At 60.3% G+C, this 16,312-nt stretch overlaps 1 protein-coding gene across 1 annotated transcript; it reads left to right on the top strand.

The window, feature by feature from the left end:
• Positions 1-10,648: 10,648 nt before the first annotated feature.
• LOC136789569 (proline-rich protein 36-like) lies at positions 10,649-12,605 on the top strand. Its single transcript, XM_066989610.1, has 2 exons — positions 10,649-11,351; positions 11,456-12,605. Exons 1-2 carry the CDS (start codon positions 10,757-10,759, stop codon positions 12,598-12,600), a joined length of 1,740 nt encoding a protein of 579 aa, XP_066845711.1. The 5' UTR covers positions 10,649-10,756; the 3' UTR covers positions 12,601-12,605.
• Positions 12,606-16,312: the final 3,707 nt, after the last annotated feature.

The following is a 16,312-nucleotide window of genomic DNA, read 5'->3' as shown; positions in this document are numbered from 1 at the left end:
CCAGCTATTGCCAACATCCCAACAGCTTCCCACTGCAACGTTCATTCGTGACCCGCGCATTTCCCATTGCCCCAGTTGCCCATCCCTGACAGTGGCAAACGTTGCCCAGCTCCAGCACTGGAGGAGGGAGAGGGCAAGCGAGAGGGGCAAGGGCTGAGGAGCGTGGCTGAAGCTGGAGCAGGCGCCTGCAGAGGTCTCTGTGCCTGCATGCTGAGCGGGCCCGGGTGCTGCGGGGGCCGTCGAGGAGCGCAGGGTCACGGGTAGCCGTAATACTTGGCTATGGCGTGGTCCTTCTGCCGCTGCACGAAGAATTGCACGGGGCCGATCTTCATCTGGTGGGCCGCCCGCTGCCGCTCCTCCTGGGCCAGCTTCTTCAGGTGCTCCCGCTCGGGACGCTGCTGCGGCGTGATGGGCACCGACGCCTCCTGCTCCTCCAGCGGCGTGGGTGCCGCGTCGCCGCCCGCCCAGGGCCCCACGCAGGGCACGTAGTCCACGCGGGGCTGCGCCGGACGCTGCAGCGTGCGTGGCTGCGTGGGCAGAGGCTCCCGCTGCGCTTGGCCCCCCGCGGCTGGCAGGCACGGCGCTCTGGGCGCCTGCTGCATGGGAGCTCTCCACGCTTGCGCCGTGCTGCCTGGTGGTGCCGGCACCGCCTGGGCCTTGTCGCCAGCTGGGGGCCGGGGGGCAGCGGGCACAGCGCTGGAGCCTGGCACCGTCGGCGGGGCCCTGGGCATGCTGCTGGGGCCGCTGGAGGTGGGCTGCAGCTGCACACAGGGCGGCTGGCGCACTGGCCCCAGCGCCTTCGCCCTGGCCCCCAGCGGCTGCAAAGTCTCGCTGGGGGTCTTTGTCCCCGGGTGCTGGCGCTGCAGCATCTTGTCCCCGATGGCTTGGGGACGGAGCCTGTCCTGGGCCCGCACGGCATGGGCACGGGCACGGGGCTTAATGGGGGGGGGCTCCAGCAGCAGCAGCGCTCTCCGGGGAGGCGGTGCCGCTGCTCCTTGCCCCCCAGCAGCCCCCGGGCTTCGGGCTCTCTTGCTGGGCGCCCTGGTGCTGTCGCTCGCCGGCTGCTGCCCGCCGCCGCCCGCTTGGCTGCTGCTGCCAGCCACCGCGCTGTGGCCACCCGTCTTCCCCTGGCACAGCGTCTTGGGGCCTTGGCCACCCTGGCCCAGCAGCGTCGTCTTCTCCTTGCCGGGGGTTTTCTCCGTCGCCGGCCTCCTGTGCTGGGAGCTCTGCGCTGTGCTGGGGGTGCTGGTGGGCGCGGGGCGCTTGGTCCCCCACTTGGTGCCGGTGGGTGCAGGGGCAGGCGGGGGGCTCTTGAGGGGACTCAGAGGGGGATTGTGCAGGGGCCTCCTAAGGGCTCTAATAAATTCAGGGCCGGGGGGGCTCTTGAGGGGACCCAGAGGGGGATTGGGCAGGGTTCTCCTAAGGGCTCTAATAAATTCAGGGTCGGGGGGGCTCTTGAGGGGACTCAGGCGAGGCTTGGGCAGGGGTCTCCTAAGGGAATTAAGGAATTCAGGGTCGGGGGGTGTCTTGAGGGGACGCGAGGGAGGGTTGGGCAGGGGTCTGCTAAGGGCAGTGAGAAATTCAGGGTGGGGGGGCCTTTTGGGGAGAGTGAAGGGAGGGTTGGGCAGGGGTCTCCTGAGGGCACTGAGCTGGGGACTGGCTGCAGGCTTGAGGGGGGAGCTCGCTGCCGGCACAGCAGGGGGCTGCACCGCCCGCCCACCCTGCACCTTCTCGGGGTGCACCCCAGGGGTTGAGGGTACCTCACCCAGCGCTCTGGTGGCTGCCAGTCCCTGTGTGCTCGGCTCCTCCATGTCCTCGCAGAGGTCGGGCAGCTCAGACAGGAAGCGGCTGAGCACAGGACTGCTGGGGACACCGGGGAAGGCGTCCTGGGGCTCCACGGCATCGAGCCAGCTGAGCAGCTCCTCCAAGCCGGAGATGTCCAGGTCGGCCGGGAGCTGGTCCTGCAGGTGCTGCAGCTGCTGGCTGTCCCCTGCCAGGTGGGGAAAGGCCTCGGCGAAGGCATCGGGGCCCAGCTCAAGCAGCTCCAGGGGCTCCTCAGGCACCTCTGCAACTGTCGCCGCTGAGGAAAAAGCAAGCAAATCCCCCAGGATGGGCGATGCCAGCTTTCCCATGGCTCCTGGGTGTGGGGCGCCCAGCGGCCGGCTGCGCCAGCCCCAAACTCACCGTCGGGCGTCACCGTCCGGGTGCTGGCGGTCGTTGGAGCCTGGGCAGGCTCGGGGGGAGTGGGGCCGGGCAGCGGGGGCCCCTGGTCCTCGCTGAGCCCCACGGCGTGGTCGCAGGGCTCCGGCAGCTGCCCCCGGCTGCTGGTCAGGGTGCGGGGCGCGGGGAGCGCCTGCCCCCGCAGCGGAGGCCCCGGGACGAGGAGGGGTGGGGGGCCGGGGTGGGCAGGGGCCTGCAGCAGGCAGGTGCCTGCGGGGTGCAGGAGCTCCCCATGGAGCACGGCCCCGGGCCCCAGCCAGAGGGGATCCTGGGGCAGCACCGTCCCCGTCCCCACGGGCTGTCCCCACTGGTAGACGGGGGCCCAGGGAGGAGCGGTGTGGGGGAGCTGCCCCACAGCAGGGAGCTGCCCCACGGCGGGGAGCTGCCCAAGCTGCAGGTGGTGCCCCTCGGGTGGGAGGTGCCCCCCAGGTGCCAGCTGCACCCCGGCGGGGAGCTGCAGCACCTGCCCCTGGACCCCCGGCACCACATGCCAGACGGTGGCCTGGGGCAGCGCGTAGGGGAGGGTGGGTACCTGGGGGGGCTGCAAGGGCAGCGCCATCGCTCCGGGGAGGGAGGGCAGCAGCCACGCAGCCACCGTTGGCGGCACGGCTGGGACGACGAAGGGGGAGTTTTGCGTCTGCGGAAGCCGCGGAAGCCGTCTGGGGAAACCCTCTGTGGGAAAAAGGGCGCTGGGGTGAGATCTGGGGCGCTGGGCTCGCCAGCAGGGCCGCAGCCCCGGGAGGAGCGGGAGCCGGCTGCTGTACCTGCCATGGTGGCTGGAGAGTGGGGCGGTCGGTTGGGGAACGCGGGCAACGGCGGTTCCGTCCCAACGGCTGACCAGCCCCTCACCGCCATCTTGGTGAGGACTGCAGGTTTTGGACCCAAGCAGGCTTCCCGTCGCAAGACTTTTCCATCCCCATCAGGCTTTCCCTCCCACGCATCATTTGCCATGCCCAGGACGGTTTCACACCAACACTTCCCCGTCCCAAGCATTTCCCGTCCCAGTACCAGCTTTTCATCCTAACGGTCATTTCCCATCCTTACAATTTCACATGATAACAGATTCCCATACGAGATATTTCCCATCGACACGAAGCCTTTCTTAATCCAAAGAGATCTCATCCCAAAGAATTCCCATCTCTCTGATTACTTTTCCAAGTACTTCCTTCCCCAGTGAATGTTACCCGCCCCATTAAAGACTTCCCATCCCAATACTTCCCCATCCCCGGAGTGATTTCCCATCCCGACGCTTTTGCTCCCCAATGATTTCAAACCCAGGGAAGATTTCCCATCTCTTTGATTTCCTAGCCCAATGGCTTTCCACCCCAAGGAAGTCTTCCCATCCCAGCAATGATTTCTCGGCCCACTCATCATTTCCCATCCCAATCATTTCCCATTTTCACCATCCAACAGACAGCTTAGCCAGCCCACAGCTGTAGAGAGATCACAACAGGGATTTGGACGATTCTGTTAGATGCAAGGTCACGGAGACTTGGTGTGCTACCGATTGCTCTTTATTACAGATCAACACAGATCGCCAGTACCAAGGGCGCTGGGATGAATCTGCTGAATATGCAGATACAAGGCTCTTACATTTCTTACCAGGAAATAAACAGATATGGGCATTTCTCTCTACCCACCTTAGTAAAAAGATAGGAAGGGTAGAGCAGTAATTAAGAGGAGCATGCTCAGCCACCGGCACGGAGGCTGCCCGCTCCTCAGCACCTGTAAGCAGCAGCACCTTCAGGTCTCCTCCTGCACCAGCAGCACATCAGCGTCTCTTGTTCCAGCAGCAGGACATCGGCGTCTCCCATTGCACCATGCAGACCTCCACGCCTCGAGTGCCACCAGCAGTACTCAATGCGAGCTGGACGCTCAGGGCACTTATGGCCACCCACCTTTGTGAGGTCAAAGGCTGACAGTGACTCTCTGCTGACCTCACACAGCTCTCGGGCGCCCCGATGGCAGAGGTTACGGCGGTAAGCTGACTGCCAGGAGAAAAGGCTGACATGAAGTGGCTGCTCCACCATGCCAGGAGCAAGGTCTGCTGGAATGGGGGTTCGGAGGGGAGCTCGGCCTTCGGCCTGGGAACTGTGCCTGGGAGCCAGGGACGTCCTTGGTGTGCAGCTGGACACCTGGGCCTGAGAAAGCAAGGTTTCTTTAGAGAGAATTGGAAGCATCGTCGCCTAGTGGCTGTGTCAGGGGGACGAGAGAAATGCACAGCATCTCTTGGTTCCCTGAAGTGCACGTGTCCTACGCCCTTGGATGTCTCCATGATAGAAAAAGGGACTGATTTTTACCCAAAACAGAGCTCCTTTCTCTCGGGAGCTTCTCATGCTGCGTGTCCTCCTCTCTTGCTTGTATTTGGCTATGACTTTAGGCTTGTTCTTGCTACTCCTTAAGCAGACTGAAGCTTCCTGGGAACATCACGTTAACTGATTTTCACTACCTCTACGTGCCTTTCCTCCACTTCTCATCTAATTAATTAGTGCTATCCTCTTCACGCCTGCTACAGAGGTATCTTTCCTACCTGGTACAAGCTAGAAGAGCTTAGCAGCATCCATACGTCTCTTTCCTTTAGTCCTCACAGTTACTTGCTCGAGGTAATTTGTGTTGAGCAGTAATCAACAGGAAGTGTCACCAAGCCAAGGCTGCATTTGCTTGTGTCTTATGGAATCCCTGCAGCTGTGTCCCCTCCCAGCTTCCTGTGTGCCCCAAGCATCCTCGCTTGCAGGGCAGTAGAAGATGCAGAAAAGTCCTGGCCTTAGTGGAAGCACTGCCCTGCAAGAGCTAAGACATCCCTCTTAGCAGCACGCTGTAGCCCCGAAATCCCAAAAAACGGCACATGCCAGCTACTGGGAAGGAAATGAACTCTGTCATTGTGATATACCCGCTCAAGGCCCTGCTCTTTGGCCCAGGTGTCTACGAGGCGGTTTTGGAAATGAATCCTGTTGTGTGACTCCGTTCTTTCTGGGTGCTCCGTCCCCATAAAGCTTGCTTTTCAAGGCCCAGGAGGGTCTGCCGGGCACTGGCCTGGGTTCCCAGCCTGACCCACCTGCTGGGAATCAGGGAGGCTCGGTCGGTGTCTTGTGTTGGGTTTACGAGGACAGGTTCTGGTAGCGGGGGGCTGCAGGGGTGTCCTCTGTGAGGAGAATGCAGCAGCTGCCCCATGTTAGATAAGGGCCGGTTCCAGGAGGCTCCAGAGGGACCCGCTGCTGCCCAGAACTGAGACAAAAAGGATGATGTTTTGCGCCTGTGTGAGAGCCCACCTAAGAAAGGGAAAGAAACCTGCTGCACAGCAGCGTCTGGGTCAGGGAGGAGTGAGAAACCTCTCTGCAGCCCCCAAGGTGAGTGCAGCAGGAGGCAGGAGGTGCTCCAGGCTCACAGCAGCAGTTCCCCTGCGGCCTGGGGAGAGGCCCCTGGTAGAGCACGCTGTCCCCCTGCAGCCCACGGGTCCCACACGGAGCAGATCTCCACGCTGCAGCCCGTGGAGGAGCCCCCGGTGGAGCTCCCGGTAGTCCCCGGAGCCAGCTGTAGGACCTGTCACAGGGTTGGAGGGGTGCAGGGAACATCACAGGGGTTGCAGGGGCTGCAGGTAAAATCACAGCGGTTGCAGGGGCGGCAGGTAAAATCACAGCGGTTGCAGGGCCTGCTGGGTGCGTCACAGGTTTGCATCAGATCAACCAACAGAAATTACGTCAGCTAGGGTCAACGTTTTACACATACTTCCAGTTATATCTGCCTGGCCTTTTGGAAGGAGCCCAGATCAGAGCGTTTCTCGTTGTGGACTTCAGGCTCCTGTCCAGGTTAAGCTGTGCAGGTCGTTATTCATGCAAGGACATAGAGAGGTGGAGGATGGACGGGAGTCGTGGAGGTGGGAGCCCCTTTCTTGGAGATGATATGTGCCCATCCATGTGGGGAGGAATTACCTTGGCCTAATAAGTACAAGGTGTTTTCACACTTTGTGTGTTCCTTCAAGGCCTCCACCAAAGGTGTCAAGGTGAATATCAAACAGACCTGAAGAGACCCAGGAACTGGGCTAAGGAGGCAGTTGCTATAGGTACAGAGTGGCTCATGGTGGATAATATTGAATGATATGTCACATTCACAAACTCACTGCGCTGAGGCAGTGTCTCAAAGGAGGCATTAAAGCAAACCCAAGGAACAGAGAGTGAGCTGAGGCTGGGAGCTGACCTCCTGCTGCCAGCTGGTGTCAGGGCACGGGCACAGAAATGCACGTTGCATCTGTGAATTCTGGGGATCATGCACAGATTTCCTGTGTGTTAGCATGCTTGTGCTTGTGGCTGTGCTTACAGCCGTGAGGGACACATAGGGCCGTATTAGTGCTTTTCCTGGCTTTGCTTCCCTGACAGGTGATATGCTAGAAAGCATGTGGCCCAATATTATGTACTTTAGCAGGGAAGTGTGATTTTCACACACAAACATAAGTAATGTCCTCAGCTGCAAGCAGATCTCTGCCACCAAAGCACAGTGTTCCTGGGGTAGCTCTTTTCCATTTGATGCATACAAAGCAGAACAAAAACGCTGATGAAGTCACCAAAGCATAGTGACTAGATTTCCAGGGGCAGTGATTTCCTTCGTATCAGGGCAGACACAGATCCCTTTTGCTCATTTTGGAAATTGTGTCCAAATCTCGGGGGTCAGAGCGATGGAGGATGTCGACTTCTAATAATTCCTACAGGCTTTGTCTTCCACCATGGAGGACCGTCTTTATGTGATGCAAGTTCCCACTGAAGGGGAATTCCTGCAGATTGTAAGGCTCTAGTCCATATGAGCTGGCCCCAGATACCATGGCTAGGTCCACATCCCAGACGGAGCAGAGCAGCATACATAGCTGCAACAGGCTTGAATAAGGACGCTGGTCGGTGGATAGTAGGACTGTTGCTTGGTAGTTTTAAGCTGCTGGGCAGCTGAACTCCACCATAGCCACTCTCTCACTCCCCCTCCTCAAAGGAAAAGGGGAAAAAAATATGATGAAAAGGGCTCAAGGAATTGTGATAAGGACAGGGAGATCACTCAACAATTATCGTCCTGGACAAAACACATGCAGCACAGGGAGATTAATATAATTTGTTGCCTATCACTAGCAGACTACAATAGTGAAAAATTAAAAGCAAACTTAAAACCCCTTTTACCTCCTATCCACCCTGCTCTACCTCCTCCTGCCGAGTGTTGCAGGGGAATGGGGGATGTGGGCTGTGGTCAGTCCCTAACACTATCACCTAACACAACATCCCTAACACTATCACCTGCTGCTCCTCCACGGTCCCTCTCTGCCCCTGTTCCACGTGGGGTCCCTACCACGGGATGCCGTCCTTCCCGAAATGAGCCTGCGGGGGCTGCTTACAGGCCACCATTCTTGAGGAACTGTTCCGATATGGGTCTGTACCACAGGGTCCGTCCGTCAGGAGCAAACTGCTCCAACCTGGGTCCCCCACGGGTGGCAGCTCCCCCCAGGCCCCCTGCTCCTGCGTGGGCTCCTCTCCATGGCTGCAGCTCTGGCCTGGGGCCTGCTCCTGCGGGGGCTCTCCACAGGCCGCGGCCTCCTCCAGGCCACATCCACCTGCTCCACCGGGGGCTCCTCCACGGGCTGCAGCGTGGAGATCTGCTCCGTGTGGGACCCGTGGGCTGCAGGGGGACAGCCTGCTCCACCAGGGGCCTCTCCCCAGGCCGCAGGGGAACTGCTGCTGTGAGCCTGGAGCACCTCCTGCCTCCTGCTGCACTCACCTTGGGGGCTGCAGAGAGGTTTCTCACTCCTCCCTGACCCAGACGCTGCTGTGCAGCAGGTTTCTTTCCCTTTCTTAGGTGGGCTCTCACACAGGCGCAAAACATCATCCTTTTTGTCTCAGTTCTGGGCAGCAGCGGGTCCCTCTGGAGCCTCCTGGAACCGGCCCTTATCTAACATGGGGCAGCTGCTGCATTCTCCTCACAGAGGACACCCCTGCAGCCCCCAGCTACCAGAACCTGTCCTCGTAAACCCAACACAAGACACCGACCGAGCCTCCCTGATTCCCAGCAGGTGGGTCAGGCTGGGAACCCAGGCCAGTGCCCGGCAGACCCTCCTGGGCCTTGAAAAGCAAGCTTTATGGGGACGGAGCACCCAGAAAGAACGGAGTCACACAACAGGATTCATTTCCAAAACCGCCTCGTAGACACCTGGGCCAAAGAGCAGGGCCTTGAGCGGGTATATCACAATGACAGAGTTCATTTCCTTCCCAGTAGCTGGCATGTGCCGTTTTTTGGGATTTCGGGGCTACAGCGTGCTGCTAAGAGGGATGTCTTAGCTCTTGCAGGGCAGTGCTTCCACTAAGGCCAGGACTTTTCTGCATCTTCTACTGCCCTGCAAGCGAGGATGCTTGGGGCACACAGGAAGCTGGGAGGGGACACAGCTGCAGGGATTCCATAAGACACAAGCAAATGCAGCCTTGGCTTGGTGACACTTCCTGTGGATTACTGCTCAACACAAATTACCTCGAGCAAGTAACTGTGATGACTAAAGGAAAGAGACGTATGGATGCTGCTAAGCTCTTCTAGCTTGTACCAGGTAGGAAAGATACCTCTGTAGCAGGCGTGAAGAGGATAGCACTAATTAATTAGATGAGAAGTGGAGGAAAGGCACGTAGAGGTAGTGAAAATCAGTTAACGTGATGTTCCCAGGAAGCTTCAGTCTGCTTAAGGAGTAGCAAGAACAAGCCTAAAGTCATAGCCAAATACAAGCAAGAGAGGAGGACACGCAGCATGAGAAGCTCCCGAAAGAAAGGAGCTCTGTTTTGGGTAAAAATCAGTCCCTTTTTCTATCATGGAGACATCCAAGGGCGTAGGACACGTGCACTTCAGGGAACCAAGAGATGCTGTGCATTTCTCTCGTCCCCCTGACACAGCCACTAGGCGACGATGCTTCCAATTCTCTCTAAAGAAACCTTGCTTTCTCAGGCCCAGGTGTCCAGCTGCACACCAAGGACGTCCCTGGCTCCCAGGCACAGTTCCCAGGCCGAAGGCCGAGCTCCCCTCCGAACCCCCATTCCAGCAGACCTTGCTCCTGGCATGGTGGAGCAGCCACTTCATGTCAGCCTTTCCTCCTGGCAGTCAGCTTACCGCCGTAACCTCTGCCATCGGGGCGCCCGAGAGCCGTGTGAGGTCAGCAGAGAGTCACTGTCAGCCTTTGACCTCACAAAGGTGGGTGGCCATAAGTGCCCTGAGCGTCCAGCTCGCATTGAGTACTGCTGGTGGCACTCGAGGCGTGGAGGTCTGCATGGTGCAATGGGAGACGCCGATGTCCTGCTGCTGGAACCAGAGACGCTGATGTGCTGCTGGTGCAGGAGGAGACCTGAAGGTGCTGCTGCTTACAGGTGCTGAGGAGCGGGCAGCCTCCGTGCCGGTGGCTGAGCATGCTCCTCTTAATTACTGCTCTACCCTTCCTATCTTTTTACTAAGGTGGGTAGAGAGAAATGCCCATATCTGTTTATTTCCTGGTAAGAAATGTAAGAGCCTTGTATCTGCATATTCAGCAGATTCATCCCAGCGCCCTTGGTACTGGCGATCTGTGTTGATCTGTAATAAAGAGCAATCGGTAGCACACCAAGTCTCCGTGACCTTGCATCTAACAGAATCGTCCAAATCCCTGTTGTGATCTCTCTACAGCTGTGGGCTGGCTAAGCTGTCTGTTGGATGGTGAAAATGGGAAATGATTGGGATGGGAAATGATGAGTGGGCCGAGAAATCATTGCTGGGATGGGAAGACTTCCTTGGGGTGGAAAGCCATTGGGCTAGGAAATCAAAGAGATGGGAAATCTTCCCTGGGTTTGAAATCATTGGGGAGCAAAAGCGTCGGGATGGGAAATCACTCCGGGGATGGGGAAGTATTGGGATGGGAAGTCTTTAATGGGGCGGGTAACATTCACTGGGGAAGGAAGTACTTGGAAAAGTAATCAGAGAGATGGGAATTCTTTGGGATGAGATCTCTTTGGATTAAGAAAGGCTTCGTGTCGATGGGAAATATCTCGTATGGGAATCTGTTATCATGTGAAATTGTAAGGATGGGAAATGACCGTTAGGATGAAAAGCTGGTACTGGGACGGGAAATGCTTGGGACGGGGAAGTGTTGGTGTGAAACCGTCCTGGGCATGGCAAATGATGCGTGGGAGGGAAAGCCTGATGGGGATGGAAAAGTCTTGCGACGGGAAGCCTGCTTGGGTCCAAAACCTGCAGTCCTCACCAAGATGGCGGTGAGGGGCTGGTCAGCCGTTGGGACGGAACCGCCGTTGCCCGCGTTCCCCAACCGACCGCCCCACTCTCCAGCCACCATGGCAGGTACAGCAGCCGGCTCCCGCTCCTCCCGGGGCTGCGGCCCTGCTGGCGAGCCCAGCGCCCCAGATCTCACCCCAGCGCCCTTTTTCCCACAGAGGGTTTCCCCAGACGGCTTCCGCGGCTTCCGCAGACGCAAAACTCCCCCTTCGTCGTCCCAGCCGTGCCGCCAACGGTGGCTGCGTGGCTGCTGCCCTCCCTCCCCGGAGCGATGGCGCTGCCCTTGCAGCCCCCCCAGGTACCCACCCTCCCCTACGCGCTGCCCCAGGCCACCGTCTGGCACGTGGTGCCGGGGGTCCAGGGGCAGGTGCTGCAGCTCCCCGCCGGGGTGCAGCTGGCACCTGGGGGGCACCTCCCACCCGAGGGGCACCACCTGCAGCTTGGGCAGCTCCCCGCCGTGGGGCAGCTCCCTGCTGTGGGGCAGCTCCCCCACACCGCTCCTCCCTGGGCCCCCGTCTACCAGTGGGGACAGCCCGTGGGGACGGGGACGGTGCTGCCCCAGGATCCCCTCTGGCTGGGGCCCGGGGCCGTGCTCCATGGGGAGCTCCTGCACCCCGCAGGCACCTGCCTGCTGCAGGCCCCTGCCCACCCCGGCCCCCCACCCCTCCTCGTCCCGGGGCCTCCGCTGCGGGGGCAGGCGCTCCCCGCGCCCCGCACCCTGACCAGCAGCCGGGGGCAGCTGCCGGAGCCCTGCGACCACGCCGTGGGGCTCAGCGAGGACCAGGGGCCCCCGCTGCCCGGCCCCACTCCCCCCGAGCCTGCCCAGGCTCCAACGACCGCCAGCACCCGGACGGTGACGCCCGACGGTGAGTTTGGGGCTGGCGCAGCCGGCCGCTGGGCGCCCCACACCCAGGAGCCATGGGAAAGCTGGCATCGCCCATCCTGGGGGATTTGCTTGCTTTTTCCTCAGCGGCGACAGTTGCAGAGGTGCCTGAGGAGCCCCTGGAGCTGCTTGAGCTGGGCCCCGATGCCTTCGCCGAGGCCTTTCCCCACCTGGCAGGGGACAGCCAGCAGCTGCAGCACCTGCAGGACCAGCTCCCGGCCGACCTGGACATCTCCGGCTTGGAGGAGCTGCTCAGATGGCTCGATGCCGTGGAGCCCCAGGACGCCTTCCCCGGTGTCCCCAGCAGTCCTGTGCTCAGCCGCTTCCTGTCTGAGCTGCCCGACCTCTGCGAGGACATGGAGGAGCCGAGCACACAGGGACTGGCAGCCACCAGAGCGCTGGGTGAGGTACCCTCAACCCCTGGGGTGCACCCCGAGAAGGTGCAGGGTGGGCGGGCGGTGCAGCCCCCTGCTGTGCCGGCAGCGAGCTCCCCCCTCAAGCCTGCAGCCAGTCCCCAGCTCAGTGCCCTCAGGAGACCCCTGCCCAACCCTCCCTTCACTCTCCCCAAAAGGCCCCCCCACCCTGAATTCCTCACTGCCCTTAGCAGACCCCTGCCCAACCCTCCCTCGCGTCCCCTCAAGAGACCCCCCGACCCTGAATTCCTTAATTCCCTTAGGAGACCCCTGCCCAAGCCTCGCCTGAGTCCCCTCAAGAGCCCCCCCGACCCTGAATTTATTAGAGCCCTTAGGAGACCCCTGCCCAATCCCCCTCTGGGTCCCCTCAAGAGCCCCCCCGGCCCTGAATTTATTAGAGCCCTTAGGAGGCCCCTGCCCAATCCCCCTCTGAGTCCCCTCAAGAGCCCCCCGCCTGCCCCTGCGCCCACCGGCACCAAGTGGGGGGCCAAGCGCCCCGCGCCCACCAGCACCCCCAGCACAGCGCAGAGCTCCCAGCACAGGAGGCCGGCGACGGAGAAAACCCCCGGCAAGGAGAAGACGACGCTGCTGGGCCAGGGTGGCCAAGGCCCCAAGACGCTGTGCCAGGGGAAGACGGGTGGCCACAGCGCGGTGGCTGGCAGCAGCAGCCAAGCGGGCGGCGGCAGGCAGCAGCCGGCGAGCGACAGCACCAGGGCGCCCAGCAAGAGAGCCCGAAGCCCGGGGGCTGCTGGGGGGCAAGGAGCAGCGGCACCGCCTCCCCGGAGAGCGCTGCTGCTGCTGGAGCCCCCCCCCCATTAAGCCCCGTGCCCGTGCCCGTGCCGTGCGGGCCCAGGACAGGCTCCGTCCCCAAGCCATCGGGGACAAGACGCTGCAGCGCCAGCACCCGGGGACAAAGACCCCCAGCGAGACTTTGCAGCCGCTGGGGGCCAGGGCGAAGGCGCTGGGGCCAGTGCGCCAGCCGCCCTGTGTGCAGCTGCAGCCCACTTCCAGCGGCCCCAGCAGCATGCCCAGGGCCCCGCCGACGGTGCCAGGCTCCAGCGCTGTGCCCGCTGCCCCCCGGCCCCCAGCTGGCGACAAGGCCCAGGCGGTGCCGGCACCACCAGGCAGCACGGCGCGAGCGTGGAGAGCTCCCGTGCAGCAGGCGCCCAGAGCGCCGTGCCTGCCAGCCGCGGGGGGCCAAGCGCAGCGGGAGCCTCTGCCCACGCAGCCACGCACGCTGCAGCGTCCGGCGCAGCCCCGCGTGGACTACGTGCCCTGCGTGGGGCCCTGGGCGGGCGGCGACGCGGCGCCCACGCCGCTGGAGGAGCAGGAGGCGTCGGTGCCCATCACGCCGCAGCAGCGTCCCGAGCGGGAGCGCCTGAAGAAGCTGGCCCAGGAGGAGCGGCAGCGGGTGGCCCACCAGATGAAGATCGGCCCCGTGCAATTCTTCGTGCAGCGGCAGAAGGACCACGCCATAGCCAAGTATTACGGCTACCCGTGACCCTGCGCTCCTCGACGGCCCCCGCAGCACCCGGGCCCGCTCAGCATGCAGGCACAGAGACCTCTGCAGGCGCCTGCTCCAGCTTCAGCCACGCTCCTCAGCCCTTGCCCCCCTCGCTTGCCCTCTCCCTTCTCCAGTGCTGGAGCTGGGCAGTGTTTGCCACTTTCAGGGATGGGCAACTGGGGCAATGGGAAATGCGCGGGTCACGAATGAACGTTGCAGTGGGAAGCTGTTGGGATGTTGGCAATAGCTGGGGTGGGAAAGGTTGGGCATGGGAACTGCTTGTTGGGACACCAAATGGCTGAGGTCCCAAACTTATTTCTTCGTTCGGGTCATTTCTCTTATTTAGTGCCTTCCTTATTAAATTCCTCTAGTGTAGGTGTTCACTCAGCAAGGCCTCTGCCTGCAGCTGTTCTTGCACTGGGATGCCGAGGGGATTTCATGCAGCCCGCTCCCGCTGCCCATGCTCAGTCCGTGCATGGATGTGGGCATGGCCAGCACGGACGGGAGAAAATGGGTGGACGGCTGGGTGGATGGGAGGGTGATGGGAGTTGGGAATTCAGCCTTGGGATCAGACACGGGAGGTTGTTGGGATAGGAAATGATCAGTGGGATGGGAAGTCACGATGGGGATAGGAATTCATTAGAATGGGAAAAATTGGTTTCATTTTTATTTCATTAAATTTACTTTATTGACTGTGTTGTACAGGATGGCATTTTTTTAGGTTCTCTTCCTTTTCTACCCTATTAAACTCTCTTTATCACAACGCACTGCTTTGTGCTTTAGTTTTCCTTCCGAGTCGTTCTGGATTCACTCAGGGTGGGGGGGACATTAGTGAACGCCTGTGTGCTTCAGATCCAAGGTCACCTTTGCCCTCAACTCAAGATACATATTTGCATCTGTTGTCATGATACAAAATTAACAACAACAAAATAAAAGTTAACTACTTCCGAGCACCAGCTGTACGTTTGCTGGGTCTGCTCTATGCATTTGAAGACCATTCAATACTATTCAGCACCTTCAGGAGGAAATGTGTGGTTCTAGGGAAATGCGTCTTGATCTGATGCAAACCTGTGACGCACCCTGCGGCCCCTGCAACCCCTGTGATTTTACCTGCAGCCCCTGCAATCCCTGTGATTTTACCTGCAGCCCCTGCAACCCCTATGATTTTACCTGCAGCCCCTGCAACCCCTGTGAAGTTACCTGCAGCCCCTCCAACCCTTGTGATGTTCCCTGCAGCCACTCCAACCCTGGGACAGGCCCTACAGCTGGCTCCGGGGACTACCCCGTTGCCGTATCAGTCGCCAATACACACAAGATGAAGGAATGAATGCAGAAGTCATCTCGTTTAGGCAGGGAAGAAAGTCCTCAGAAGAAGGGGAAGGAGCAATAGGAAGGCAAGGCAGGCGACCCCAATGTAGGGCCATCGAAGGGAAGAAGAGGCTGTTATAAAATAGAAAAGAGAGAAAAGCAGCAGTAGGCAGGTGATCCCCATCCCTGGGCGAGCTGCGAGACATGGGACAAGATTTCAGCTGTCATGCAGGCGAGCACATTGTCACCTGGCTGCTGCGATGCTGGGATAACAGCTCCGGGAGCCTGGAATCGGAGGGCAGGGAAGCCAAGCTGCTGGGATCCTTCTCTGGGGAAGGGGGCACTGAGAAAGCGATCGGAAACGGGGCACAAGCCTCTGGAGGCGGCGCCTGTCAGGCGTGAAGGAAAGGGATCCCTTCCAGGAAGATGCTGTGGGGTTGCTGAGGGTCGAAGAACAGCAGGTGTGGTGTTTTTCCTCAGCTGGGCAGCTGAGCTCCACCTCAACCGCTCTCTCCCTGCCCCTCCTCAAACGGAAAGGGGAGAAAATAGGATGGAAAGCGCTCAAGGGCTGAGAGAAGGACAGGGAGATCACTCCACTATGATCGTCACGGGCAAAAGAGGCTCAGCAGAGCCTGTTCCAGTCCAGGCCGGGCCTGCTCCTGCGGGGGCTCTCCACAGGCCGCGGCCTCCTCCAGGCCACATCCACCTGCTCCACCGGGGGCTCCTCCACGGGCTGCAGCGTGGAGATCTGCTCCGTGTGGGACCCGTGGGCTGCAGGGGGACAGCCTGCTCCACCAGGGGCCTCTCCCCAGGCCGCAGGGGAACTGCTGCTGTGAGCCTGGAGCACCTCCTGCCTCCTGCTGCACTCACCTTGGGGGCTGCAGAGAGGTTTCTCACTCCTCCCTGACCCAGACGCTGCTGTGCAGCAGGTTTCTTTCCCTTTCTTAGGTGGGCTCTCACGCAGGCGCAAAACATCATCCTTTTTGTCTCAGTTCTGGGCAGCAGCGGGTCCCTCTGGAGCCTCCTGGAACCGGCCCTTATCTAACATGGGGCAGCTGCTGCATTCTCCTCACAGAGGACACCCCTGCAGCCCCCCGCTACCAGAACCTGTCCTCGTAAACCCAACACAAGACACCGACCGAGCCTCCCTGATTCCCAGCAGGTGGGTCAGGCTGGGAACCCAGGCCAGTGCCCGGCAGACCCTCCTGGGCCTTGAAAAGCAAGCTTTATGGGGACGGAGCACCCAGAAAGAACGGAGTCACACAACAGGATTCATTTCCAAAACCGCCTCGTAGACACCTGGGCCAAAGAGCAGGGCCTTGAGCGGGTATATCACAATGACAGAGTTCATTTCCTTCCCAGTAGCTGGCATGTGCCGTTTTTTGGGATTTCGGGGCTACAGCGTGCTGCTAAGAGGGATGTCTTAGCTCTTGCAGGGCAGTGCTTCCACTAAGGCCAGGACTTTTCTGCATCTTCTACTGCCCTGCAAGCGAGGATGCTTGGGGCACACAGGAAGCTGGGAGGGGACACAGCTGCAGGGATTCCATAAGACACAAGCAAATGCAGCCTTGGCTTGGTGACACTTCCTGTTGATTACTGCTCAACACAAATTACCTCGAGAAAGTAACTGTGAGGACTAAAGGAAAGAGACGTATGGATGCTGCTAAGCTCTTCTAGCTTGTACCAGGTAGGAAAGATACCTCTGTAGCAGGCGTGAAG

Source organism: Anser cygnoides, unplaced genomic scaffold (genome assembly GCF_040182565.1).
Source record: "Anser cygnoides isolate HZ-2024a breed goose unplaced genomic scaffold, Taihu_goose_T2T_genome scaffold_63_1, whole genome shotgun sequence".
NCBI classification, from domain to species: Eukaryota; Metazoa; Chordata; class Aves; order Anseriformes; family Anatidae; genus Anser; species Anser cygnoides.
The sequence above is the reverse complement of the archived record's forward strand: the minus strand, read 5'-3'. Positions and strand labels throughout refer to the sequence as shown.